The 27,057-nt window shown below is 40.2% G+C and overlaps 1 protein-coding gene across 5 annotated transcripts in view; it reads left to right on the top strand.

Moving 5' to 3' along the window:
- The window catches only part of LRP2 (LDL receptor related protein 2), a 181,192-nt gene that overhangs the window by 15,759 nt on the left and 138,376 nt on the right, over nt 1-27,057 (top strand). For all 5 annotated transcript variants that reach the window (XM_073305750.2, XM_073305749.2, XM_073305752.2 and 2 more), the window contains exons 2-8: nt 3,018-3,125; nt 5,836-5,958; nt 8,560-8,676; nt 22,424-22,534; nt 22,666-22,779; nt 22,958-23,074; nt 24,360-24,503. In XM_073305750.2, the coding sequence (XP_073161851.2) occupies nt 3,018-3,125; nt 5,836-5,958; nt 8,560-8,676; nt 22,424-22,534; nt 22,666-22,779; nt 22,958-23,074; nt 24,360-24,503 (834 nt within the window). The remainder of the gene's footprint in view (nt 1-3,017; nt 3,126-5,835; nt 5,959-8,559; nt 8,677-22,423; nt 22,535-22,665; nt 22,780-22,957; nt 23,075-24,359; nt 24,504-27,057) is intronic.

The following is a 27,057-nucleotide window of genomic DNA, read 5'->3' as shown; positions in this document are numbered from 1 at the left end:
GTGGCATAGCACTTAATAATGCAAGTAGTCCTGTTCACTTTGATGGACTACTCATGTGAGTAAGTGCTATTTGTTGTGAGTAATGGTTCCCGAATATGTCCCCAAATTAATACTTTAGTTTAACAAGGGTTACTGCCTCTTACATCAGTTCAGTCCTTGAACACAAACTATTATAAAGCCTTCAGAAGCTGGTTTTAGTAGATGATGTCAGTTTCTATTTTGAAACAAGGGGCATGTTTCTATGGGTTGTCACTTGGAGTTACTTCTGAAATTATTTTTATTCATTTAATCAGTCATTTTATTGTTAATTTTTTTTGGATGGTGGACATTTCTAGCAATGGATTCAATAATTGTGTGTACTCTGCATACTTCCTCCTTTTGATGGCCAGCATTTCTTTTGATCACAGTTTGAAAAAAAACAACATACCTTTTAAAACCTTCTTGAGAAATGTCTTTGAACCTGCAGATTACTGTTACTTCTTTATCACCCGTAATTTATTTTCAACCAGAGCCCTCTGCCTTTTTATTAAATAAACAATCATTTTGTACTATCTAATGTACTAGTACTTTTGTACTGAGAGGACACAAAGCAATGATATGTGAAGCATCAGGTTTTTTTGCTTTTTTGAAAAGTTATTTCAGAACCTCAGCCTTCAAGGAGAAATAAGCAAGCATGGAAGATTACATTTGAAAAGACTGATACCATAATTAAATGAATTATAATAGGTCTGCTGATGAATTGTATAAATGGGCATTGGTACAGCATTTACTGTATGTAGTTCTGAGTGATTTGAACTATAATTTTTAAAAGTATTACAGAGTGTAAAAGAACTGGTTGGTTTGCAGATACTCTTTACATTCAATTACAGTTTTTTATGCTGTATGAAGACTGCTGTATTTATAATGTTTTCCAAAAAGTGTAACCAGTGTTATCTCATTTTATGTCACCATAAGGATATGTTTAATAACTTAGTAGAAGAAAGGCAAAAGAAAATATTAGTATTATAGACAATGCTTAACATTTGCTGGTTAATTATTTGAAACTAATGGTATAATATACAATGAAATTATTTCCCACGCTGTTTGTTTTTAAGCATATACTTTTCCCATTTAGAAACCTGAAACCCTTTGGATGTTGATTAAACTCTGTATTGTAATTTCTTTTTCAGTCAGGTGCTATTAGGATTCTTGTATTCTTGGATGCTACTGATGCAAGAAATGTAGAAACAGATTGTTTTACTTCCAATAACAGTTCTAAGTGATAAATTGTTCAATATATGCTGTGTTTAACAGTTAAACTTTAAAAAGGCCCTAAGAGTCTCAAATTGAAATGTTGTCTTGTAGGGCAGAATTTAGTGAGAGGGTCTGGGATTCCAGGATGAACTTGTACATTCTTTCAGGGCATTTTTGCAAGGGAGGTTGTTGTGTTTTAAAGGTAGTTGATAAGAGACCTGCACCACCAACCCCAGACCTGCACCACCAACCACCATCGTACATTAGTCTATAGAAGGTATTTGGGTGTACATACTCCTGTACCACTCGGTACCACCATTCACCCGAGTGCAATTTTTGACCATTTGCAGGATACATTATAAATCAGGATGTCACTACCAGACAATCAGATTTGAACATTCCTTGCATAAAGTAGCTTGCTTATATCCCTTAGGAATACATCACTTAACTGTGCTTATGTGACCGTGTTGGTATGTCTGGTTTTACATGAAAGTTAGGGTAACACATTGTTTATTTATGTCACTGTGAATTCAAGAGTAGGTGTCTGTGCTTTATATTTAGTAAAGTTATCTCTTTTGGACAAGTCACTTAGAATAATTGAATGGTAATTTCATCACTTGATTATTAATTAACAGGAAATTGCTTTTTCTTAGATGTTCTAAGAGTTGATCTTTGCTACTAACTCTGTTCTTTCAGTATTCTTTGCTTCAGGGTGCTGACTGAGGCTATGTGAAATAGAACTTTGTGAAACTAATAAAGAGTTACGACTTTTCAGTTTTGGGGACCATAAAATTGGCTAAAAGTTCACCTCCTCTCCCCTATGACTTAGATCATGTTTCCCCTAGTGGCTATAAACAGTGTATTTCATTCTCTTATGGCATCAAGGGACTTCACTAGATATGTTTGGTAAGGGCCTGATCCTGCTGTTCTCACACATGGGAGCAAGAACCATCTGATCAGGTCCTCAGTCCACTGACATAGCAAATAGGGTGGTGGCTTTTAGAGTCTGATTGACAGCAGGTCAGATTTTGATCAGTGAGAAAGAGTTTTAAAGCTCAGATTCTTGTTTTACAAAAAGCTACTAAGATGTTCATTGGAGATATATTTTCCCCTGTACTGCAGAGAGATGGACTTTATATATTTTTTTATTAAAAAAAAAATATGTATCAACGTTTTGAAACCAGATACCAGTACAGGGCTGGCAAAATGAGATTTCCATAGCAGCTAAGGGGATTAACTCTGATTTTTTGGGTGGTTTTTTTTTGTTTGTTTGTATTTTTCTTAAATACTCAGGAACTACAAGGGGGTGGGCTAATGTTTAGGCTCCAGAAATGATGTGGAAGGCCATTTTCCTCCTTCATTTAAGTCTGTATAACCTGAGTCCATGAAATGAAAGTGGACATTTTTTGTCTTAGAAGGCTTCCATACCTGGCAAACCTTTCCTTGGTTTTTTTTTCTTTTACCCTTTTGTTTGACTATTAAAGTAGACTATTGAAGGAGACTATACAACAGGTTAGATAGGAATAGTCTTCTATATTAAGAGTTATTACACTTGAATGTTGGGTCAAATTCTGCTCTCCCTTACATCAGGGCAACCTTATGGAAGTTCAGTGGGCTTGCATGGGTGTAACTGAATGTGGAATTTGGCCCACTGTTTTACCTGAAAAAATGTATTTAAAATGATTGTTCTCAGTGTGTGCCTGAACTGTGGATGGGAACAATCTCCCATATCTGTTCTGATATGACGCTATAACCAAGCTTCTCGATTTGCTGTTTGGTTGCAGGGTGTGAGAGTGGGCAGTTCCGCTGCGGGAATGGCCGTTGTATTCCTGCAGACTGGAGGTGCGATGGAGCAAGGGACTGTTCGGATGACACGGATGAAGCTGGTTGTCGTAAGTGGAATATCTACTGCATTAATTCAAAGCATTTCCACTTTTTTACAATATTCAGAATTCTCAGCTACCACGATGCTCATGGTACACCATGCCATGATGAGGAGCCTCTTAATTCTTAGAGAGAGAGAGAGAGAACAAAGGTGGTGTAAAACTCGTGGTTTGGTGGGCAATGGCTTTGGAATCTAATTGAGACTCATGTTTCTTGAGTTCTGTAGTACCGGTTCTATGGATATTAGAATAGTGCCAAATTTCCAACTCACCCTTAGAAAGAGATTCAGGTCACATGCTGCACTTCCCTCCAATATCCATAGCCATATGTCTAATAAGGACATCTTTTCTGATGTCTGTGGACTCTAAGCATGTGTAGATGGCTAATTGATATTACTGCAATGAACCTGAATGGTGCACACATACAGACACCACAGTCTTCAGCATGGATATAACCTTTGGTATTCATGGTCACTCAAGTTCACGAGAGGGCATCATACACATTTAATTGGTACACTGTATCATGTATGAAAAAAGGTTCTGTGGCTCTTAACAGATTTCAGTTGAATCACTATGGAGATTTTTAAAATGTGTGTCTATTAAAAATGTTACAAACAAGAAGAAATGATTCTCCATTTTCAGAAACCCTTCTACGTTTTGCTATCTGCCAGCACTCTTCTAGGTTTCGGAACCCTTTGTGCCAGTTAGCCTATGCTACAGTTCGGCCAGGTTTTGTCCTTGAGTTGATTTGGAGTGAAAAGGCTAATTTACATTGTTTCCTCTCACATTGGCTTGGCTCTTCTCAGCTTGAGCCTTGCAGTAATTGGGGGGTAGTTCCTGCAGCCAGACTGTCTGATTTTCTGATTAACAGGTCAGCCAAGTGCAAAGCCAACGGTGTTTTGGATGAATATCTTGCATTAGAAATAACTGCCATTCTGAGTCAACTGGCCACGTCACCCAAGATATTTAAGTCTGAATGATTTCCTCTGAGACAGGAGCCATGGTGCTATTGAACAAACTACTGAGCAAAACTTGCATTAACTTCAGTTGGATCAGAATCTCATTCCTAATGTATTTCCCTAAATAAGTGAAGTTGTTTTTGTTTTCATCTTCTTACAAATGGACATAAAAATAAAAGATGGAGGATGAAAATGAATTTCAGTTTTGTTTAATTAGCTTATCTTGTTTTCTAATTATACTCACATAGTATAATGTTGGGGCCATATAAGTACCTACACAGATTTTAAATCAACAGAACACAAATATATTTTTAAAATGAAACTCAATATTCATTTTTGTTCCTGAAGCAGGAATCCAAAATAATATTTATGATATGCAGCTAAACCCTTTCCTTGTATCTAATTTAATTATGCATTCTTCATCTATGAAGCTGCAATACAGCGTCACATCACTTCTTTAAATGGCTTCTTTACATAGTTAGGTAATCCTCAAATCTCATTCCATGGGCTCAGACTGTTGCTGGGTTGGCTTGCAATGCTTGTGAACTGGCAGAGTCTGAAGACATGATCTCAGGGAGAAGGGTCATTAAACAGAGAGGCCCGGCACAAATCAAACTGGATGGTGTTGTGCTAGTGAATCACAAGATGAGTATTAACTAGGGCTAGGCAAACTGTTCCAGAATTAGGTTCAAACGTCTATTTTGTCTCTCTTTGTGCTCACAGTTTTTTTTCCCCTTTCTTTTTTTAATAGCCACTGTGACAAAGCTCCAACCTTGTCTCAGTGGGTCCGCGCTTCCTGGCGGATTACGTTAGCCTCAGAGGCTCACTGTGACCCTCCACATAGCCCTTCTCTCTGTAGAGGCAAGGGTCACAGCCTACTGACCCATTTTCATCATAAGCCAGTAAGGGAGGTGAGGAGAAGTTATCCTCCCTCGCACAGTCTCTGTTGTCTCCCAGCCTCCGTGATTAGTCAGGGAAGGGAGGGGGGAGCCCAGACCCACCCTCTACTCCGGGCTCCAGCCCAGGGACCCTGATAGTAGCAGCTCTTGGTAGCCGACTTTTTGGAAATAGGATGAGTATGATTCCCTGGGCCACTTCCCCACAGCAGTCCCCACTTCCTCAATATCTTTGTCACCCTTACCTCAGGGCCTCCTTTCTTGTGCCCAATAAGGTTTGTACTGATCCGTTTCTCCAGCAGCCTGGCTTCCTTCTACAGCTCCTGACGCACACCTCCCACCTGACTAAGTGGGAAGGCTTTAAACTAGTTTCAGCCAGCCCCTGATTGGCTTCGGGTGTCCCAATCAACCTAGCTGTCTCCACTGCTTTCTGGAAGGATCTTAATTGGCCCCAGGTGTCTTGATTAACCTGGAGCAACTGCCATTTGGTTACCATGGTAACAGGGATTTGTTTAGCCTGGGGCTAACATACCTGTTTCTCACCACTTTCCTATAGCCATCTGGCCTTGCCCCGTCACACCACCTATAAGGTAATTAAAAGAGCAGGGACAGTAGAACTTAAACTATTCCAACCCAAGCCCTGCATCATGAATCCACTAAGGAAAATCATGTGCTTAATTTGGAAGAGGCCTCTCCCTTTAGCTCAAAAGTTGTAGGTCTTGTCCAAGAACTGTAATCCCAGGGTAGAACGCCTCATTCCTATTCTTTTGTCTATAGGTGTCTCAGATGCTAGTTCATGCAGGTGAAGCACACTCTCCTGAATAAACATTGTGAAATAACAAATGATTTGCTTGTTTGTACTAGCACAACCTACCTGTGAGGGAAATCAGTTTCAGTGTCAGACCGACGGAGAGTGTATTCCACAGTCATGGGTTTGTGATGACGAGGAGGACTGTGAAGATGGCTCAGATGAGCATCAACAATGCCGTAAGTATTTCCGTCAGAACATTATACCAACATCATGAAAGTGCAAACCATTTGTATGTGAACATATTGATTACATAAAGCGCATGACATACACACAAACACACAGACACGCACACAAATAAACAAGGCTAGTGCAAGCATAACAACTTTTTATCAGAGTGATCTCTGTAATAAACAATTGCTGAAAATGGAATACACTAAAGTAATAATGAAATAAAACATAATCAAATAAATCTAGATAGGGATTATTTAGGTTAATAAAACCTCTCCAAATCTTGCAGTAAAGTAGAAAAATAATTGGCTTTTCAGTTTAAATAGAAAAGAAAAGAAAATTTAAGATGCGTATCCGTTATAGAAGTAATAGGGAACCTGATTACAAAAATTGAATAGCGAATTTACGTCATTTTGTGAACAGTTATACGCTTCTCAATCACCCTCAGTTAGGAGCCTCTTCATTCATTCTTTACTAAAACTTTTATTCATCAAGCTCAGAATCAAAAAAAGAAACTACATTTCTCCCTGGAAAAGGTTTGGAATCTATAAAAGGAAAAATGAGTAAATCTCTAAGTAGAGAAGAGTAATTAAGGGACATTAAACAAACCCTTAGAGAGATTCTAATGCCATATCTGGTGAAACTCTTCAATAAGATACTAGACCGACATTGCAATCTTTCACTGTATAATGAACAGAGCTGTTATCCCTTATATTCAGATCCCAAAAAGCCCTCACGTTTGCTAATAGTGTTATGTTCCATTATCACTTAGATAGCTTAAAGCTAGTACATAAGTCATGTTAATATTTCAGTTCGGAAGGGAAATATTTTGATGATACTCTATGTATTAATCATGCTTGGATTAGTATTTTTGAACAAAAATATTTAATGTTCCTTTGCTTCTTTAGTAAAATAAGTTATTTTAAGTATAATAGCTACAGACCAGTTTCTTTTCTCAGTATTGATGGTAAGATATTAAATATTCTAACTAGCTGTTTGAATTCAGTAACCAGTGCTTAATTTGTAATGAAAGAGGTACTGGGGCTCAAGCAATCAGACATTGTAACTAATACATATCAGTTGGGTTTTATGCCATAGAAACAAACAGTGATTTGAGTGATTTGGCTGCTGCGCATTAGGTCAGATTTTGCCCTCAGATTATTAGCATTTGGTAGTGCGTGGGATGTGGGTGGTCCAAATAATAGCTATAACTTATTTTTGGTATATCATTAGAAAACAAATGACTTCTGACTGAGTAGGATCGGGCTTATTTACTTTTCTTCTTACACAGATTGGTTTTGGTCCTAAGATTTGACATTTTATTTAAAGTATCTAAATATCTCTACAGTTAATAAGCCAAATTCTGCTCAGTTACACCTGTTAAACCCCACTGACTTTGGTGGATTTTCATGAGTGTAACTTAGATCAGAATTTGGATCATAGTCCAGGCACATGGTCTTAAAACTTCATTTCTATCTCTGCTGCAGAGGGGAATAAAGCTGGGCTGTCTTTTGCCCCCATTCTCCTTTGCGTATGTGATGCAGACACTAGTTAGTTATATATCTACTAAGGACAGAGTAGATAATAAAGTCAAAATCCAATGAAGGCTTTAGGTCAAGATTTGAACTGGGTCACTGTAACTTGCCTTCATTCTATGTGTGCCCATTAATTGTGAGCAATTTAGAAAGTGCCCCTCAATGACTGCACAGTAAAATCCTGCTGCTTCTGCTTTGGAGCCACCTCTGGGAATATGCATTGATGCTAATTAATTTAAGGCACTTTTGTATTGCTCCTTTCTAGAATGCTTAAAACTTTTTTTTCCATGAGAGCTATTCTGAAAGGCACACACAATTGGAACGAAGAGAAGTTTGTTTTACTCTCAAGTTTTACTTTCTCACTTTTCTAACTGGGTTAATGCCCTAACAGCAGAGCCCGTGATATGAGCACTAGTGTGGGAAGAAGGCATAGAGAGTCTCTGTACAAGAGCTGACCAGGATCCCATACAGCACTTTCCAGAGCATGAGGTGGGGGGAACAAGTTAGCACGCCAGGTAAAGGCATCACAGCCATAAGAGAGCATGGTCTACTGACTAAAGGCAAGATCATACTCCACTCTCCTTGCATGTCGGCAATGGTAGATAGGCTCAAGATTGCATGCCACTTTGGCCATCCTGAACTATCCTGCAGTAGCTGGCGGAATGGTTTTGGGCCTGCTGTGGCTGGTTCCACTTATTATTTGGGTAACAGTAGTGTCCTGAGACTTCACTCAGGACTTGGAAACCTATTGTGTTGGGCACAGGACAAACCAGCCCTCAGCATGGAGGAAAAATTGGAGATGAGGCTGCAGGATCCATGACGATGCAGATTAAGTGCTTCGAAGCCTTGGCATGGGTTGGAGCAGTGGCTGTGCATTAGGAAATGCATTATGGTTGTGTGGCGTGCCCACTGGTTGGCAGGTGACTTTTATTTCTGCCCGAGACACAAAGGTCAAGTAATAAAAGATTGTGTATTTCATGAGAGGGACTCAGTAATAAAAAGGGGAAGAGGAGAAGTACTTTGCTGCATGTAGGTCCTTCATTGGTGAAAATCTAAATTACCTGTTTTTTGCAGCGGGGAGGACATGCTCAAGTCAGCAGTTCACATGTTCAAATGGACAATGCATCCCGACTGGTTACACATGTGATCGAGTTAAAGACTGCACTGATGGAACAGATGAGAGAGGCTGCCGTAAGTCTTTTAAATCTTAGCACTAGATCTGGTTTCATCCTGTCTCTCTTTGGCATTTTAATCAATTTGTAAGATTAAGGGGCTTGTTGATGGACAGAAATGACCACAATATGCTTCTTGTTATCAGAATTTCATTGCAGATTCTTTCATGGATTAGAGCTGATGTTCTGATAGAGTTTCATTATTGCGAGACTTATTAAGTCCCTACTGCTGCCTTATGGTCAGGGACATTTTCGTTTGCCCGTCTCAGCAATAATAAAGTTTTCATTTTAAAAACATCTTTAAAATGTTTTTAAACTTTGGAAAATTTAAAAAATATTTCATTTTCCATAAGAACTTCTATAATCAAACCTTTGCATAGCTCTCAGTGGGGATTGTGACCATGTATCTAAAGATGGAATTTGGCCCCAGGTATTTCATGTATTTTATTTTTAAGTCAACTGACTGAAAATAATGTAGGGGAAATTTAAGCATTTCTTGTCTTTGTTTTTTTCTTAAGTAGTTTTAATTAAAAGTTACATATTAAGTTTAAATATAAAAGTGGTCAACAGAAAAATTGTAGGAGGTTTGACTTTGTTTTTGCTTATTGTCTGTAGTACTTCATGCAGATGTGTATCATCTGCTGGGGTTATATCAAATATTGTGGTATGCTTTATAACCATAAGTAGAGAGTGTGTTCCTTCAGTGATTATTAGGATGCCTAACAAGGAAAGTACAGCTCAAGGCCTTGATCCCTCAAAGATTTAAGCATTTACTTAATTTTGTGCAATGTGAGTAGTCCTGTGACTTCAGTGGGACTGCTCAATGTGTAAAGGTAAGCACATGCATGGTCAGAATATAAGTGCTGGCCTGGGGAGTTTTGCTGTTGACTTCAATGGGGCCAGGTTTTCACCTCTGACAATTTCATGGGGCCTGGGAAAAAAAGCATTGTATGCAGTGAGGGTGAAGGTGAAGACAATGGGATGTTGAATAATTACTGTGCATTTGGGAGGAGGCAAGCGTGGGAAACATCATAGGAGGGGATGTGGGGACACTGGGAGGGAAGGAGTCAGTATACACTGGCGCTGAAGGAAGAGACAGTTATACATAGAGAAGAAGAAAGTAAGCATGTATGCGCCACCAGTTGTGTATCAGAAGGATGATAATGTGGAAGCAATGGGTGCTTTGGGATAAAAAAATATATTTTAAGACAAAAAGAGGATAATTTTAATTTAAATATTATCAAAGATTTACAAATAATGTAACATTCAGTAGAGGGAAAACTTAAGGTATATATAAATATAAAGAACAAAATGTTCAAAAGTTGGCTCATAAGTTGCACTTGCAAAATTTGCATGCACAACCATTGTGAATGCAAATTTACTCAAGCAAAATAGCTAATTGCCCGGACAGTTGTTACTTAAAAGCACAGCGCGTCATTTTGTGTAACCAGATTCCTGTTTATACATGCAAATGTATGATTTGTGCACACAATATATATGTGTGCAAACTTTTCATGCACAAGATTGGTCGAATATTTAATGGTCAATGCTTACCTTGTCTTGCCTAATAGTCAACGGGAGTTATTTGGGTGGATTAGAGGTCAGAATTGAGCATACTGTGTTTTGCATATATTACTAAGAATTCTATAAGTAATATGCACAACAACCCAAGGGGCTGCATTGCAGGCCCCCCAAGCAACATTTCACTGGGCCCAGGGCAAACTCATAACATGAGTGCCCAACCTACTCCACAGAGACAATAATTAATGAAAGAAAAAATTATATTTTATTTCTGAAATGGCATAGTTGAGCCTTATCACTTTACAGCTTTACTTTCTGATCTTTTTTCAGTTGCAAATTCACAAATGACCTCACTAAAGTCAACTTTTTTTATGAGTTCACACTTAAGTGACTTAAGCGTTCCTATGCAATAGTAGATCGCCTGCTGTGTTTTTGATGAGTACCAGCTTGCTGAAGACTTCTTTTGGCTTCTGCCACTATCATTGGCATTATGCAAAATGTTCGTAGGGCTATACACACTTCCCTGAAAATTAGTCGTATTTTTTTTGTAAATCTCATTAAGTCAGATGAGTGGTAGCAGATCAAGTTCTATTCCAAAAGTAGACTTGAAGCCAGTCTCTTAGAATCTTTTCTCTGTTGCTGGAAGTCCTACGTTTCAGAAGAAATGTAGCAAAACTATGACTGTTAACAGCTTTTGGATAAACTTCACTAGCTTCTGCATTGGTTCGAAATTTGGAGGACCAGATAGAACAATTTTTTGATAAAGAGAATCTGTAATGCGTTTAGGCCACAATACTGGATCTTGTAAAAAGCATGACTTAATAAGTAGTGTAGCACTTCTCTCTCCTGCTTCTTGCAAATCTTCCTCTAAGTCTGGTGGTAATATTACTTGACTATCTTTGAAAGTCATTAAATTGGAATCACAAGATTAATCTGGCTGCTTTTCTTCAGTTTCCACAGTCTTTATACTGAAATCACTGTCACCTTGCAGTTTTTGTTTATCCAGTTCCTTAGTTTGTGCATTGTTTGAGCCAGGCTGTTGAGAGGCCTTGTCTATCTGGAAATATTGGAGGATTGACTGTTGTCCTTTGGCTTCTTTTCTTTCCCTTTCTTTAAGCTCTTGACATTTCTGGCTGCCTGATTTGTATTGATAGCCAAACATGGCAGTATGGTGCACATATTAATGATACACAAGTGACAGATGCTCTCTAGGCACCCTGGAGATACTGTTCCCTGTCCCTGGAGATACTGTTCCCTGTCCCTGGGGTATGGTCTCAGCTATCTAAGTATCCTTGAGGGCTAGATCACTGTTTGGAATGTTGCTTCTGTTTTAACATTGCTTCTGATTTGGCTCAGGTAAATCTTGCAAGATCACGTGAGATCTGGACACCACATAGATGTATAGGCACAAACATACTCACCGAGATATATAACACTGAATCAAACTAAAACATCCACAATTCAGCCTGAATTTTTTTCTCATGGTGATGGGCTTTCTGGCTGGGTCTGTTGTTGGACCAGACTCTAGTAAAGTGTACCCATTGCCTCCCCTATACTTGGGGCCTGCTGCTTTGGAACAGCTAGTAGCTGTGAGTTCGAGAAAGTGGAGGCTGCTATGGTCACTTGTGCTTCTTCTCTAATTTCAGTTTCATTTCTTTGAGGACATCTTACCCCTTTGGGGAAAAAAAGTGTTGGATTCCTCCAGTTTGAACTCTGGACTATACGGAGCGTCTCATGGCAGAGAAGAGACAGAACTGGGTCATTATAAGTATAAAGAGGATTTTTCATTGGGCCTGCTGGACACAGACAGATCCTATAGCTCTTCGAGTCTATCTCCCACAACCGCAGAGTTAAAATAGCTGTGGACTGCCTAGTGACACCACATAGGCCAAGTCCTGGCCTAGAGTTCATGGTCATGGAAGAGACTACTGACTGAGCTACAGAATAGAGGCCTCATTTTTCAAGGGAGTGTCATTTGTGCCTAACGCCTACTTAACATAGTGTACATCAGCATGCTTACTGATAGCGTTAATAATAATAAAAAACTACACTCATAGACCACGAAGCAGGTGCTGGTGTTTACAGTGTTGCTAGCAAGAAGACAGCAGTGAACTACAAAATACACTATCAGGAAACAGATTTGGAAAAAAAGTAGAGCTTTGGATACTGGGTCATTAATAGAGCAACAAGAAATAAAAAGTCACTAATGGCTTTATTTACATAAAAAAGGCTGGTGTACATGCTATATAAAAGAAAACCAGCATATTACTTACTCAGCCAACAGCCTGTGCCTTTTATCCCTTACTTACAAGTGGCTAAAAATGAGTGCTGTCTGTAAAATGAAAAGTGATTTAGAAGCCAATGGTATGCTGGAATAAAAGGCAGCCCAGACAGCCAGCTTGGAGCTATTCCACATGATAGACCTCCAGCCAACTCTAAAGTCACCAGCACAAATGCCTGAAGAGTCTGCCAAGGATTCAGGAACAGATGCCACTGCTGGACAGATATTTTGCACAGCTTGGCATTTGTGTCCTGTAAAAGCTTAGGAGAAAAGAGATGGTGTTAGCCTTTGTTTAGCAAATGTTCAGAATATTTTTTGGGGAAAATAGTTTTCCTGAAAATGAAATATTGTTAAAAATAAACATTCTTGTGAAGTGAAAAACTTGATGGTGACAATTTGTATTTACATAGCACCTTTTATTCAAGGGTCTCAAAGCACTTTATAAACAATAATTAGCCTCCCAAACTCCTTGTAAAATAGATGAACATAGAATCATAGGACTGGAAGGGACCTCGAGAGGTCATCTAGTCCAGTCCCCTGCACTCAGAGCAAGACTAAGTATTTTCTAGACCATCTCTGACAGCTGTTTGTCTAACCTGCTCTTAAAAATCTTGAATGATAGAGATTCCATAGCCTCCCTAGGCAATTTATTCCAAGGTGCTTAAGCACCCTGACAATTAGGAAGTTTTTCCTAATGTCCAACCTAAACCTCTCTTGCTGCAATTTAAGCACATTGCTTCTTATCCTATCCTTAGAGGTTAAGGAGAACAATTTTTCTCCCTGCTCCTTGTAACAACCTTTTATGTACTTGAATGATGTTATACCCATTTTCTCAATGGGTAGAATGAGGAATAGAGAGGGTACTTGACTCATCCAAGGTCACACAGTAAGTCAATGGCAGATCGAGCAATAGAACTCAAAATCCTTTGCTCTGAGCAGCAAACACAACGATGTTTGAAAATGAAATTACACACTTTGATATTCTGTGTTTTTATTTTAATGCTCCCAGATAAATAGAAAAATAAGATTTTGGTTTAAAGTTATTGGAATTGGGCCTGTTGCATGGTTTATCAGTGTTGCTCTCCACTGCCGGGTGAGAGACCCATTCTTGGGCCCTATCTATTACTCCACGGGTAATTAGATCTTGGAATTTTTGTGGAGGCAGCACATTGAGCCCTGAGGAGAAGAACTGCCCCTCGTCATTCAGCAGCAACCACTCTGGCTGATTGGGGACTGCTGTTGACAGTCTTTCTTAGTCAGAAGGGTGACGACTCTGACTTGACTGCTTGTTAGAGAAAAAGTAGTGGTTGGGGGAGGAGGTGAGGATGAGAAAGATGTAAGCGTCCAGAGGACCATCTCCAAAGAGCTGGTGAATTTTACACCTCTGTCTTTGCAAGGACTGGGGCTATAAGCAGAGACCATGAATCATAATGAATCGTGGTGATTTGATATACTAGAAAATGGGGATTAGATTTTATACTTTGCTAGCAGTGCAGCTGGTGTGTTAATATTAGTAAGCACTATTTGTTTCCATCCAGTCATTTTCCTTTCTAATCCATGTTGATGCAAAGAAATGGTAAGAGAAATATCATTAATTTGGACTTTTCCTCTAGCACAAGTAATTTGTGCTAAAGCGTTTTTAAATGAAAAATCTATATAGAGTGGTCACGATTTATTGAGGAGACATCAAAGTTCATTTGAAATTGCTGCCATTTTTCCTCAGAGTGTAAAGTGTATGTAAACATTTAGTGGACAGGTCTCTCACAGCAGAACTTTGTATAGTGTTGTGCCAGTTAATTATTTTTGGAAGCAGATTTAAATTGTAAAGAAGATAAAGACTCAGTTTGTTTCTGAATGAGTTGCAATATTTAAGAGACCAGTCAAATGCAAAATGCCACCAATATTAAGTAACTGAGCAATTAAACCTGTAGTAAAATGCAACATGAAGATTCAAAGCCACAGTCTATTGTCCTTGCTAATAATCCCATTAGCAGTAAAAGGCTAAGATAAACAACAGAAAAATGTTTCAGCAGCAGGCCATTTAATTAATGTATTGAAGCTGTTTTTATTTCATAAAAATAATAAGGTTTCTTATCTCATTAAATAAATGCATCACTTTGCTTGTCTGTTTTATAGAAAACTGCTAACTCTTAGTTCAGTTTTAAAATACTTATTGTTAACACTTAAAAATGCAGAATGAAAATGCAAACTTTCAGCAGGAATGATTTGATAACAAATGGTGTTTTAACCATAAATAGCTAAGGTCTGTGTGATACTGAGCTGTCTTCCTATTTTGGTAAAGTATAGCGTTCCCCCACCCCTCTTGCCATCCTCTCAATTTAAAAATGTAAAAACCTATACCTGGAGTGGGGGTACCTGGTATCTCTGTGTTCTACTCTGCAGTGACTGCTGTAGCCAAGAAAAGGGTAATTACTTGGATCCAGCCTTGTCAGCCAGGCAGGTCGCTGCAGTGTGGGGCTATGAGGGAAGAAGGGAAATCCTCCCAGAAGGACATGTTCATTGAGGTTGATGATCTGACCACAGGTTTAGGAGCTCCTGAGTTTTAATCCCAATTTGCAAAAAGAAAAGGAGTACTTGTGGCACCTTAGAGACTAACCAATTTATTAGAGCATAAGCTTTCGTGAGCTACAGCTCACTTCATCAGATGCATATCGTGGAAACTGCAGCAGACTTTATATATACACAGAGAATATGAAACAATACCTCCTCCCACCCCACTGTCCTGCTGGTAATAGAATACAGACTAACACGGCTGTTACTCTGAAATCCCAATTTGGACACTGAGTTCCTAGAATGGGTAAATCACTTAACCTCTCAGCCTTTGCCCCAGTTACCCTATCCCTAAAATGGAGACCATACTGACTACCCTAAGAGGTTTTAATAAGTTAAGGTTTGTAAAATGTTTTGAAAATGTCCCTGTAATAAGAGGTGTGACATGCAGGTGTGCTGGTAAGAGATTGCTCATTATTCCCTGGCCCCTCTCATAGGACATGGTCAGGGTTACAAGAGGTTACACTCCTGCATCATGTGGCAGAAGTCAGTGTCTGCTGCTTCCACTGGCTACTGTTACAGCTAATCTGCTAAGTATTATTATTGCTTGGTTATATTTTCCTCACAACTGTTTATCCCTGAGGTCTCAGAGCAAAAATATTAGGTGGAAAGCAAAACAGTGTTGTTTTAACTGCTGCCGTAGAATAGCTTTCAAACTGTTTATGAAGGTACAGTATAGTGTGTCCTCTGCGTAGCTACGTTTTAAATGCACCAATTAAATAAAATAACAGTGGCGACTGGTGCCCAAAATAGCTTGTCGGGCGGCGGGTAATATGGTGCCTCCTCTCCCACCTGCCCTCTTCTGATGATTGATCATATTTTGAAAGTGGAAAACTGGGACAATGTGGTTGGAAGCTCACAGGGAAGTGCTTTGGATGGGGATAAGCAAGGCCCTTAATTTTTGTTTTTTATTGAAAAATTCCCAGGTTTTACAAAAGCTAAAATGCTATTTGTTTTTTATTGAATTTTGGACCACTCAAATACATAAAAACACAGATTGTGTTAAGAAAATCCAATACATTACATTAGGTAGGTGTGTTTATGTTAATAAATTAGTCTAAATGTAAATATGAGGATTTGGCTGACTGCTCCGGAAGGAGAGATGGCAGGTCAGTAACCTGGGCAGCCCAGGTAATCAAACCGGGTCAAAAGTGCTCTTACATTTCTCTATATAAAATTTTTTTCTGTCCTCCTGTCCCGCAACATTAACCCAGATATTTACCAAAAAAGTGTGAAGTTAGTTTTTCGCACTGATTTTTACCTATTTTTAAATTTTTGTAATAAACACTGATAAATTCCTGGACAGTTTTAAACAAAGTAAAAACAGAAAATGAAGTATCTTGGGGAACCCTTCTACTGCCTACTTTCCTTCTCCACAGCTAGTCTGTTCTGAAACCTCTCACATCCAACAGCCATAGGCTCAGAACAAACCCAAAGAAACAGTATTGTCAGCAGTTGTGATTTATCACAAGTCTCACACATATTTGGTGTTTTTTCCTACAAGCTCCAGCTCTTGGAGTCAGGAGATCTCATAATCTCAGCTTTCATTAAGAAGAAAGTTTCTAGCCTTAATGGTTGGAAAAACCTGGAAAATGTGAACCCTGAAGGCCCCACATCCAGCAGGAGAATGTAAAGAACTCCATGTTTATTATTTTTCAAAATCTCGTGATTTTTAAGTCATGATTTTGGGGGGCCTGAATCATGGTTTTGAAAGATTGAGGGTGGCCACACTGTAGAACCCACACACAAATGACACACACATTAAATTAAAGAGATGGGGATTAGTACAAGAATTGTAAAGTCAATAAGGACCTGGCTAAAGAGGAGAAGGCAATGGGTTGTGCTAAAAGGTGAACAATTGGACTGGAAGGAGGTTACGAGTGCAATTCCTGAAAGATTGGTCTTGGGACCAATCTGATTAGGCTGCATTGTCAATACAGATGAGGGTCAGAATATTATACAGGAAGATCTGGATGACCTTTTAGACTGAAATGACAGAAATGAGATTAAATTAAATAGTACAAAGTGTAAGATCATACACTTAGGGTCTAATAATAAGAATTTCTGCTACAAACTGGGGGCTCATCAGTTGGAAGCAACAGAGGAGGAGAGAGATGTGCGTGAGTTGGTGGATCACAGGATGACGATGAGCCACCAATGTAATCCTAGGATGTATCAGGTGAGGCATTTCTAGTAAAGGTAGAGAAGTGTTCATGCCATTATATAAGGCAGTGGCAAGACCGCATCTGGAATACTCTTTACAGTTCTGGTCACCCATTTTCAAGAAAGATGAATTCAAACTGGAACAGCTGCAGAGAAGAGCTACTAGAATGATTAGGGGAATGGATGTCCTATCTTATGAGGAAAGGCTGGAAGAACTTGGCTTGTTTAGCCTAGCAAAAAGAAGGCTGACGGGGATATGATTACTCTTTGTACATACATGAGTGGGTAAACCTTTTAAGCTAAAGGACAATGTTGGCACAGGAACAAATAGACATAAACTGGCCATGAACAAAACCAGGCTGGAAATAAGAAGGTTTCTAACCATCAGAGAAGTGAGGGTCTGGAAAAGCCTCCCAATAGGAGTTGTGGGGAAAACAATTACACCTCTACCCCGACATAATGCGATCCTCTGGAGACACAAAATCTCACCGTGTTATAGGTGAGACCGTGTTATATCGAACATGCTTTGCCCCCACTCCCCACCCCCGTTCCTTGTTCCCTGAGCGCCCCCTCCAGAGACCCCTCGTCCCTAATCATGTAGTGAAAAATATGATAGAGTATTTTCATATCAGTTGGAAAACTATGCTGTGGTTAGGGGCTTTACCCTTTAACCCATGAAATTCATGGAATTACTTGTGTGAGTAAGGATTGGAGCCCTCCAGCTCTAACTCATTATTGCCATCTGGCCTCTCACAGAATGCTTTTGCTCAGAGCAAAGGGAAAAATTAATTAAATAATCTCCATAACAAATAAAATGGAGGAAAAAAATATAATGTACTTATTCCCTTAGTACAGGGCAAACTAGGCCGGATCTGGCCCATCAGGGTTTTGGATCCAGCCTGTGGGATTGCCACCCCTGTGGCACAGCGGGGCTAAGGCAGGCTCCCTGCCTGCCCTGGACCTGTGCCACTCCTGGAAGTGGCTGGCACCACATCCCTGCGGCCCCGGCAGAGCGGGGGGCAGAGGGCTCTGCGTGCTGCCCTCACCTGCAGGCACAGCCCCCTGCAGCTCCCATTGGCTGGGAACAGGGAACCTGCCTTAGCCCCGCTGCGCGCCGCTGCCACCCCGAATCCCTTCTGCACCCTGCACTCCAACCTACTGCCATGCCCTGCACCCCTCCTGCACCCGCACCCCTGCTCTAAGCCCCCTCCCGCACCCCAAACTCCTGCCCTGAGCCCTCGCACACCACCTGCACCCCAACACCTTGCCCTGAGCCCTTTCCTGCACACAGCACCCCCTCCCACATCTCGCACTCCCTCCTGCACCCTAACCCCCTGCCCCAGCCCTACATTTGTCGCCCTGCATGCAATTTCTCCACCCAGGTGTGGCCCTCAGGCCAAAAAGTTTGCCCACCCCTTCCTTAATAGTACTTATTATAAAAACTAATAAACTGCAAACTGGGCAAAATACATATTTTAAATAACACCGAAACACCTCTGCTAATGGCACCCGATGACATCTTTTTAACTCTTTACATTGACATTACATGAGGAGAATGCACAAGACCCGAGTTGAGAGCATGCCCACTGCAGGAGTGATGCTGCCATAGGTTCTCTCTTCTCCAGAGAGATTCCAGTCTGTAGTGGGGGAAAACGGTGCACACTAATGTGAACTGGTTGTCATTAATTTACAATAGTTTGGTGGTAGGTTTCTGAAGGGACAGTCCAGGGGAATGGGGCCAGCTTTCATATTTTTCCCTCTGAGCCTTGCTCAGGGGATCCGAAACAACACAGAATATCATTTGAAGGATTTCTGTGCAGGCGAGATAAAACTACTCCTCCCTTAAAACACTTCCCCACGTTAGGTCTATGGGTTTTGTCTCCCCTCCAGTTGTAGAAATGGAGCAGGTTGTGGAGCTGGCTGCAGTTATTAATATGCTCTAAAATGTTGTTTTATTGTTTGAAGTTTTGAAAATAAAACACACATGATATTTTTACTCTTTCTTTTTTGGTGACAGAAATGATCCATTAGTGGTTCTCTAGCTCAAACTAACCTCTTTTTTTCCAAACAGAGATACTGTCAGGTTCCACCAGCTGAGTGATCTGATTGGTGGAATATTCTTATATGCTTAGTAAGGCCTGATCAGCCAGATTTAGCCTTTCAGGCTATTGGTCCCCAAAAGAACTTTGGCTTCCTGAGCTCCTTAGCTGCAGAGGTACCGAGTGGGAAATGTCTTCTGTGGCATGCCCAGTTAGGCATTCTCTGCCAGCACCTTTCCTCATCATCTTGTATCCAGCTTGATCAGAATACATATCAGTCAGTTGCTTGAGAAATCTGTCAGCTAGGGGGAGCAATACCATGGCTATGGCCTGAAATTAAATAAACAAAACAAATGGCCTCCCACTGTCTCTGGGGTTAGGTTTCAGAGTCCAGTGGGAAGCCTGCTACTCTGTATGACTCAGTCTGTATAAAGATGCTTTAGTTAATTTAGCTGTTCTAACAGTATAGGATTTTATATGACATAACTGCAGTTGATTTAAGTGAACAGGAGGCCTGTACATAACATTTAATGCAAAATAGAGTTTTACTAAGACCAGCCCAGATTTTGGGGTTTGTAGTTTGAAAAAATATCTGCAGTTAGATATGTTAATTATTAGCTATTAGTCTCTAATGAGTGCCCCCTAAATTTTGGTAAATAATATATTGTCTGAATATTAAACATCCTAATCTGGGACTAAATTTCCCCCCATGTTAACTTTAGTTAAAATTGCTCCAATTTACATTGGTGTAAATGAGATCAGGATCAGGATAGGTTCAATGTATTCTACACTTAGTTCATCTGTTAGAGCTAAAGTTTTCTAGGAGTTCATTCTAAATCAGCAGCTGCTTTCTGTGATCTTGATAAAATTCTTGATCATTAGCAGCCCCGACAATTAAAGGGAAGTTAATTTCCAGGCTGGAAAAATCTGCTATTTTAATGAAAAAATTTAAAGGGACAGTTAAAGGAAGGCACAGAATTAGATCTGAGTGATTTGCCAGGCTTATGAGTTGCAAGACAATAGAAAACTTATTACTCTCCACTATAACTATAAAAGACAGTGTTAAAATAAATGGCAAAAGATACAGTGATACCAGGTACACATGTACACTTTGGCTTATGGTTAAGACATGGGATTTTTTTTACCATAATCATATGGGTTATAAATTATAAATGCATTAATGAAAACTGTCTTTGGGGCAAAATCATCATAGTCTTGTCTGCAAAGTAGGTCTTGGCACTGAGTAGATGACAGGGTACCAGGGCTAGGAGAATCTTTCCTCTATGAAGTGGTGCCAGTAGGTATCTGAGGTACCCATACATGCCCCCACCACAGGGGAATGGGGCTGGTGGACTCTCACAGTGGCTAATGCCCTGCACTCCTTATGAGGTTCTGCCCCTTGTGTATTTCCATCCATGGAGCCCACCTGGACTCTATGGATGGAAATATAGATGTGTGCCCCCACCCATTGCTGTCTCCTTCACTGTACACTGTAGGTTCCTCTGCCATGGTGTCCTCCATGTTTCCAGAGACAGAGGAAGCTTTTGACTCTCAGTGAATAGCATAGTTTGGCTCAAAGTCAGGCCCTAGAAACACAGCCATACACATAAGACTGCAGAATCTATACTATTGGTGAAGTTGTATGCCGACTCCCCACAACCCCAAGCACGTCCCCCATGCAAGGGCCAGGAGTAGCCTGTGTCAGAAGTGGGGCTGCTTGGTCAGGGTGTTTGGGCTAAAAGATGTTAAGCAAGCCTTCTGACACCAGGCCATGCCCTGCAACTAGAGTTGCCAACATATTTCAAAAATAAGGGACTGCTTTCTTAGCACGCCTGCCTCACCTCTCCTCCCAATATTATAATCATTATAATAGTAATAATTAATAAGATGTACTCACCTTCATGGGTATTTCTTGCTGCTTTTTGCAGCATTCAGCAACTCCCAATCTTGTTGTACAGAGATGAAAAAATAAGGAATGTCCCTTGTAATAAGGGACTGTATTCAGCCCTACCTAGAACATTCCCTTGTTGGGTCCAACCACAAAACCTTTTGGAGTGTGAACTGTACTCGTTCATGGGAACCCCAGAAGGATACAGCAGCTATGCTCTGGGGTTCCTCTTCTGGCCACCCCTTTTTCAGTGATGTATACAGCGCCCCAGTCTGCAAGTTGCTGAGGGACTGCAAACCACATTAATTACAATGGGAGTTTAGGGTTCTTGCTACCTTGCAGGAACAGGCCCGCACAGAGATGCAACCTGAATTTGGCTAGTATGTTTGACATTTGATACACCTATTTATATTGTAAAATTAAGAACTTTTGTAAATAGATACCATTAAAAAATGCATCCAGATGAGTCCATAAATGACTATTTCAAGTTTAAGGAGAAAAATGGTAACATACAGTATGAGAACAAATAATTTTGTCATTGTGTTTAGACACAAATATTTTATCTGTGGAATTTATTGGTTTTTTTTGTGTGAATTCTGTTGGAGAGAATTAATAATCTATGTTTTAAATTCCAGTTGGCGTGTATGAAAACGTGGATGAGAGTGAGAGAGAGAACGAGAACTTTGTCCTGTTTATTAATAATATAAGGATGTAAAATGGGAAGAGAAATACAGAATGAAAATTTAGGGCCACAAAATGAATGAAGTTTGATTATTCTTGAGCTCATTTGACTGGCTAAATATTCCTTCCATGTAAAAGTCCCGAGACACTGAATTTGAGAGCGCATGGAGTTCTAAGAGGCTCTAAATCTGAGTGCAAGTACCTCCATTTCTAGTTAAACATGTTTACTGAGATCAATAACATTTAAAACTAAGATAAGAATAAATAAAATACTTGCTTTCTTTGGTGTTGTGTCATTTTCCATATTGCCATGGGTTATTTGAATTGTAAACTCCTTGGAGCAAGGACCCGGCCCTGGGATAGGGGCAGGTTGTCTCATAATTGCCTAGTTTCTTGCAAGGTTTTTTGTATGTTTCTGTGACGCATCTGGTACCGATCACAGCTGGAGACAGGATACTGAACTAGATGAATCATTGGTCAGTTCCAGTATGGCAATTCCTATGTTCCTTTTTATATTTGTCTGTAAAGCACCATGCATAGTGCAGAATGCATACATAACAATATAATCGTAAAGAGATACTGTATATTCTAATACTTGTGGCTACTGTGTTTTTTCTTATAGGTTACCCAACATGTGAACAGTTATCTTGTGCAAATGGAGCATGTTTTAATGCAAGCCAGCATTGTGATGGTAAAGTAGATTGCAGGGATGCCTCTGATGAAGCCAACTGCAGTAAGTGCCACATTTAGCATACCCCAAACATTTGTAGTACTATGTATCCTCTTTGTAAGAGAAATACTGGAGTTTGTTTACTACATTTGAATATGTTTTTTTCTTTTCTCCATTCAAATGATATCGTTCAGCTCATGGATGTGCCAGTACCCAGTTTCAATGTGCCAATGGAGAATGTATCCCCCGAGCCTTTATCTGTGACCATGATGATGACTGTGGAGACAGGAGCGATGAAAACTCTTGCAGTACGGTGGTTTTATTTGGCTTGTTTGCCTGTTAAGAGCTGGTTTTCTTTGAAAGCGTGACAGATAGCACAAAGCAGGGGCAATGCTCTGTTATGTAGCAGACAGAATCCAAAAGTTCTTTTAATATTTTTTTTTTTTGTGGCTGAATGATGGAAGTTTCTCTTGTTCCTTCCCTCAGCTTATGCAACTTGCAGAGGCAATTTCTTCACTTGTCCAAGTGGCCGCTGTATTCATCAGAGCTGGGTTTGTGATGGAGATGATGACTGTGAAGATAACGAAGATGAAAGTGGATGTGGTAAAGACAGAAGCAAACTTATTTTAATGATGCAATTTACAAAGAAAAACCTTGCAAACCTCACTGCTAAAAAGTCTTAACATAAGAATGTTTTATATCAGAATTTTTAAAGATCCATGGACATTTCTGGAAAACTTTTAATTGTTTTTATAGATACAGTTCTACTAATATAATATATATACTTTTAATACTTTGGGTTTTCTTATTTTGTATTGCTAAGATGGTGAGTATAAACCAGGGTATGTCAAGAATTCATCTGCTTATTCCCTGTAGCCCAGATCTTGCACCATTTAAATCAATGGAAACTTTGCCATTGATTTTCATGGGAGCATGGTATGTCCTCATGTGAAGCCAGAATTCTCAGTTTGTAACAGAATGTCCATTTCCACAGTAACTAACTCTGATGTTACAAGTACAGGATTATGATTTCTGGTTGGTTGAGTATAGGAGGAGATAACGTGCTGGAAGGAAAATGCAATTTTTGTGTAAATATTCTGAGTAACATTTTTGTTATTAATAATGTAATATTCAAAATAACCATCTCTATCTTTAACAAAGATCTTCCATTTATCAAATCACCCTTTTCAGAGGAATTTGTAGTAAACATGAATATACCAGTTAATGAGAAATGAGTGTGTAGGCATTAGGACTGGTGAAGAGTTTTCTGCTGAAACTGTTTTTCTATGGAAAACTGGGTTTTCGGCTAAACAATCTGCAGTGCAGAAAGTGCCTCCTTTCCCATGAAATTTTTGATTTTTCATCAAAAAAATGATGCTTAAAAACCAAAATATACTGGCTAAAAACAACTTTCTGATAAAAAATTCAGTTCAAATTTCTTGTGAAAAATTGAAATTTTCTGTGGGAAAATTTAAACCATTTTTTTTTTGGTGCTGAAATTTTCTGTGATTACCCTTCTCCCCCCACCATTTTTAGACCAGCTGTAACAGGCATGTTTCAAAAGAACAAAACCATTGTTCCATTTTTAGTACACCGGTCAAGCAAAAGCTAAATAGTAATAGGTATCTGAACAATGGGGAAAAATGGAAAGGGTTCACCTGACTGCATGAGTATTTTCCACAGTGTAATTTGAAGATCACTGAAAGAATATGGTGACTAGGATAGATACTATTTCTTTTATGGGCTGTCACAGCTACATGCAACAATCAAAAGCTGAATGAAAAATAATTGAAGATGCTTATTCTCTAGGAGGCTTTTGGGAAAGCAGCTCCAAGTAGTACTTGAAGCATGTTCCTCAATTATTCTGTGTTGCTTCTCTTTTCCTTAGAAAGTGGTCGCCATGAGTGTTACCCAGGAGAATGGGCCTGTCCTGTGTCAGGACACTGCATTCCAATTGGTAAACTGTGTGATGGGACTGCAGACTGCCCTGCCGGAGAAGACGAAACTAACATAACTGCAGGCAGACACTGCAGTGAGTATTAGAACTAGGAGGATGCATGGAATAGCAGAAAAGCACATTGATGTCTTTTTTGTGTCTTTGGGGTTTTCTAAACAGCACTGAGAATTAGGAGGTGTGTTATTTTTATTAGCGCTGAGTGGACATATTGAAAAGTATTCTCTGCCATGCATGTACAGTTCTGTTGACCTCTTGTGTGGAAGGTTTGATAGATAAACATTTCTGATAATTTTTTTCAATATTTATTTGAAGAGTCAAGGTTGAGCTCTTGTGGGCCGTTGTTTCTCTTCATCCAAAATATTTTTGTTTCACCTTTTCACATTAAACAGGAAAGAGTAATACCTAATGGTTAGAGCACAGGACTGCATGGCTGTGTAACCTTGGTCTGGGCAAGTCACTTAGGTCAGAATTTTCAAAATTGTCCATTGATCTTGGGTACCTGCGTTTTAGTGCTCAGCCTGAGAAACTCAGGGCCTGGTTTTCAGAAATGATGAACACAGAAAGGTCCCATCAACTTCAGTTGGACTTGTGGGTGCTCAGTAGGGTTGCCAGGTGTCCGGTTTTTGCCTGGAACACCCGGCTGAAAAGGACCCTGGAGGCTCTGGTCAGCATGGCTGACCGAGCTGTTAAAAGTCTGGTTGGTGGTGCAGCTGGGCTGGCAGGCTCCCTGCCTGGCTCTGCGGGGCTCCTGGGAAGCAGCCAACATGTCCCTCCAGCTAAGGGGCGGCCTTGGGGGCTCCACACACCTCCCCCACCCCGAGTGCCGGCTCTGCAACTCCGATTGGCTGGGTACTGTGGCCAGTAGGAGCTGTGGGAACAGGGGCAGCACGCAAAGCTCCCTCACCACCCCTCGGTCTAGGAGATGGAGGGACATGACACTGCTTCTTGGGAGCTGCCTGAAGTAAACACCTCCCAGAGCCCGCACCCCAAACTCCCTCTCATGCCCCAACCCCCTGCCTCAGCTTGGAACCCCCTCCCACACCCAAACTCCCTCCAGGAGCCTGCACCCTGCATCTCCCCCCAGGGCTGGCCCATAATATTTTGGCATCTGAGGCAGGGAGCTCAAATGACTCCCCTATGCCCCATCGCTCGGGCCAAAACTTTGAAAGGTCTCAATTCTGCTTTCTTCCTGTTCTACTCCTCTCATGGTACTGCTCTGCTATCTGCCCCAATAAAGGAGAACTAACAACTTAAAATGCCTTGTTCAAAAATTTAAAGTAACACTTAACTTTCAAACGCCTGAACAGCAAATGTAACTTCTCTTGTCTGCATAGTAAACACTGGCATTTTTATCTGTTGAATAATCAAAGTGGTGCTTTCTGTGCCTTCTTGGTTGCAAAGATTTGAACTGCTTCCTGCAGGTCCACAGTCTGGGCCAGCTCATGCACTATTGAGATGGTTGCAAGGCCGACCAGCCTCTCCTATGTCATTGTGGAGCATAGATGTGTTTTTATTAACTTCAGCTTGGAAAAGCTGCATTCTCCACTGGCAACTGTTACAGGAAGTGTTAGAATTATTCGCAGAGCAACAAAAGCATTTGGAAAGAGGGTGGTCATCTTATTTGTGCACATATATTCCAGAACAGCCTTTGGAGTTGACCTTGCTGAAAAGTATCTTGAAAGGGCTTTCAGTTCATCACCTAAATCACTCGCATCAATATTGCGCATGTCATCATGTGTCAACACTGTCTCTAGTGCCCTGCATTGCTGGTGTAGGTCTTCTTCAGCTATAGTGAGGAGTTCTGGAATATCATACAACATCCCAAATATACTGCGGTGTTCCTTGAGCTGCATGAAAGGTTCTTCAACTGACTGTATTGCACAATCTAGCACCTGGTTAAAGAATTCAACTTTGAATTGTTGTTTGGGGTCTCTTATGGGATTATCCCATGCCTCATAATCAAAATGTCTTCTTCTTCGCTGACTCTTGTATTCTTGAATGGGTGGGAAAATAGCTTCAGTGTGAAGTTCCTCTGCCAACTTCTGTGCGCTCTTCAGGACGTTTTGAAATCTCTCATCTGACCGGTAAGACTGTAGGTATGACTTTGCTTTGTCCAGTTGTTCCATTGCCCCAGATATATCAAGGTCAACACCCTGGCGTCTCTTGCTTTTAAACACCATTTATTTCAAACAGTATGTCATGCCACAACACTAAGCCACACAGAAATTTGAAGTTATGTATGTTTCTGGTGATTCCGTTTCCCTCTGCCACTGTTCTCCCACGAACAGTTCCTGTCATAGCATTATCCTCCATAATAGCAACTATGGCATCATCTATCTTCCCAATTTTGTGTTTGATAGGCTTTATCGCCTCCACTCGACTTTCCCATTGTGTGGCACTCAGTGGTTTCAGTGTCAGAGAGGATGTTCCCTGACGTTGTTTCAAAATTTGCCATCGATGAGTTGATGCAGAGAAAAATACATAGATCCTTTGAATTACATTAAAAAATTCAGCAGCCTCACTAGATGCTGGTGCTGCATCACTGACCATCAAGTTCAATGAATGAGAACTGCATGGGACAAAAAAAGCTTGAGAGTTTAACTCTCGGATCCGTGTCTGCACTCCTCTG

The sequence above is a fragment of the Lepidochelys kempii genome, chromosome 11, assembly GCF_965140285.1.
Source record: "Lepidochelys kempii isolate rLepKem1 chromosome 11, rLepKem1.hap1, whole genome shotgun sequence".
Classification (NCBI taxonomy): Eukaryota; Metazoa; Chordata; order Testudines; family Cheloniidae; genus Lepidochelys; species Lepidochelys kempii.
Note: the sequence above shows the minus strand (reverse complement) of the source record. Positions and strands in the feature narration are given on the sequence as shown.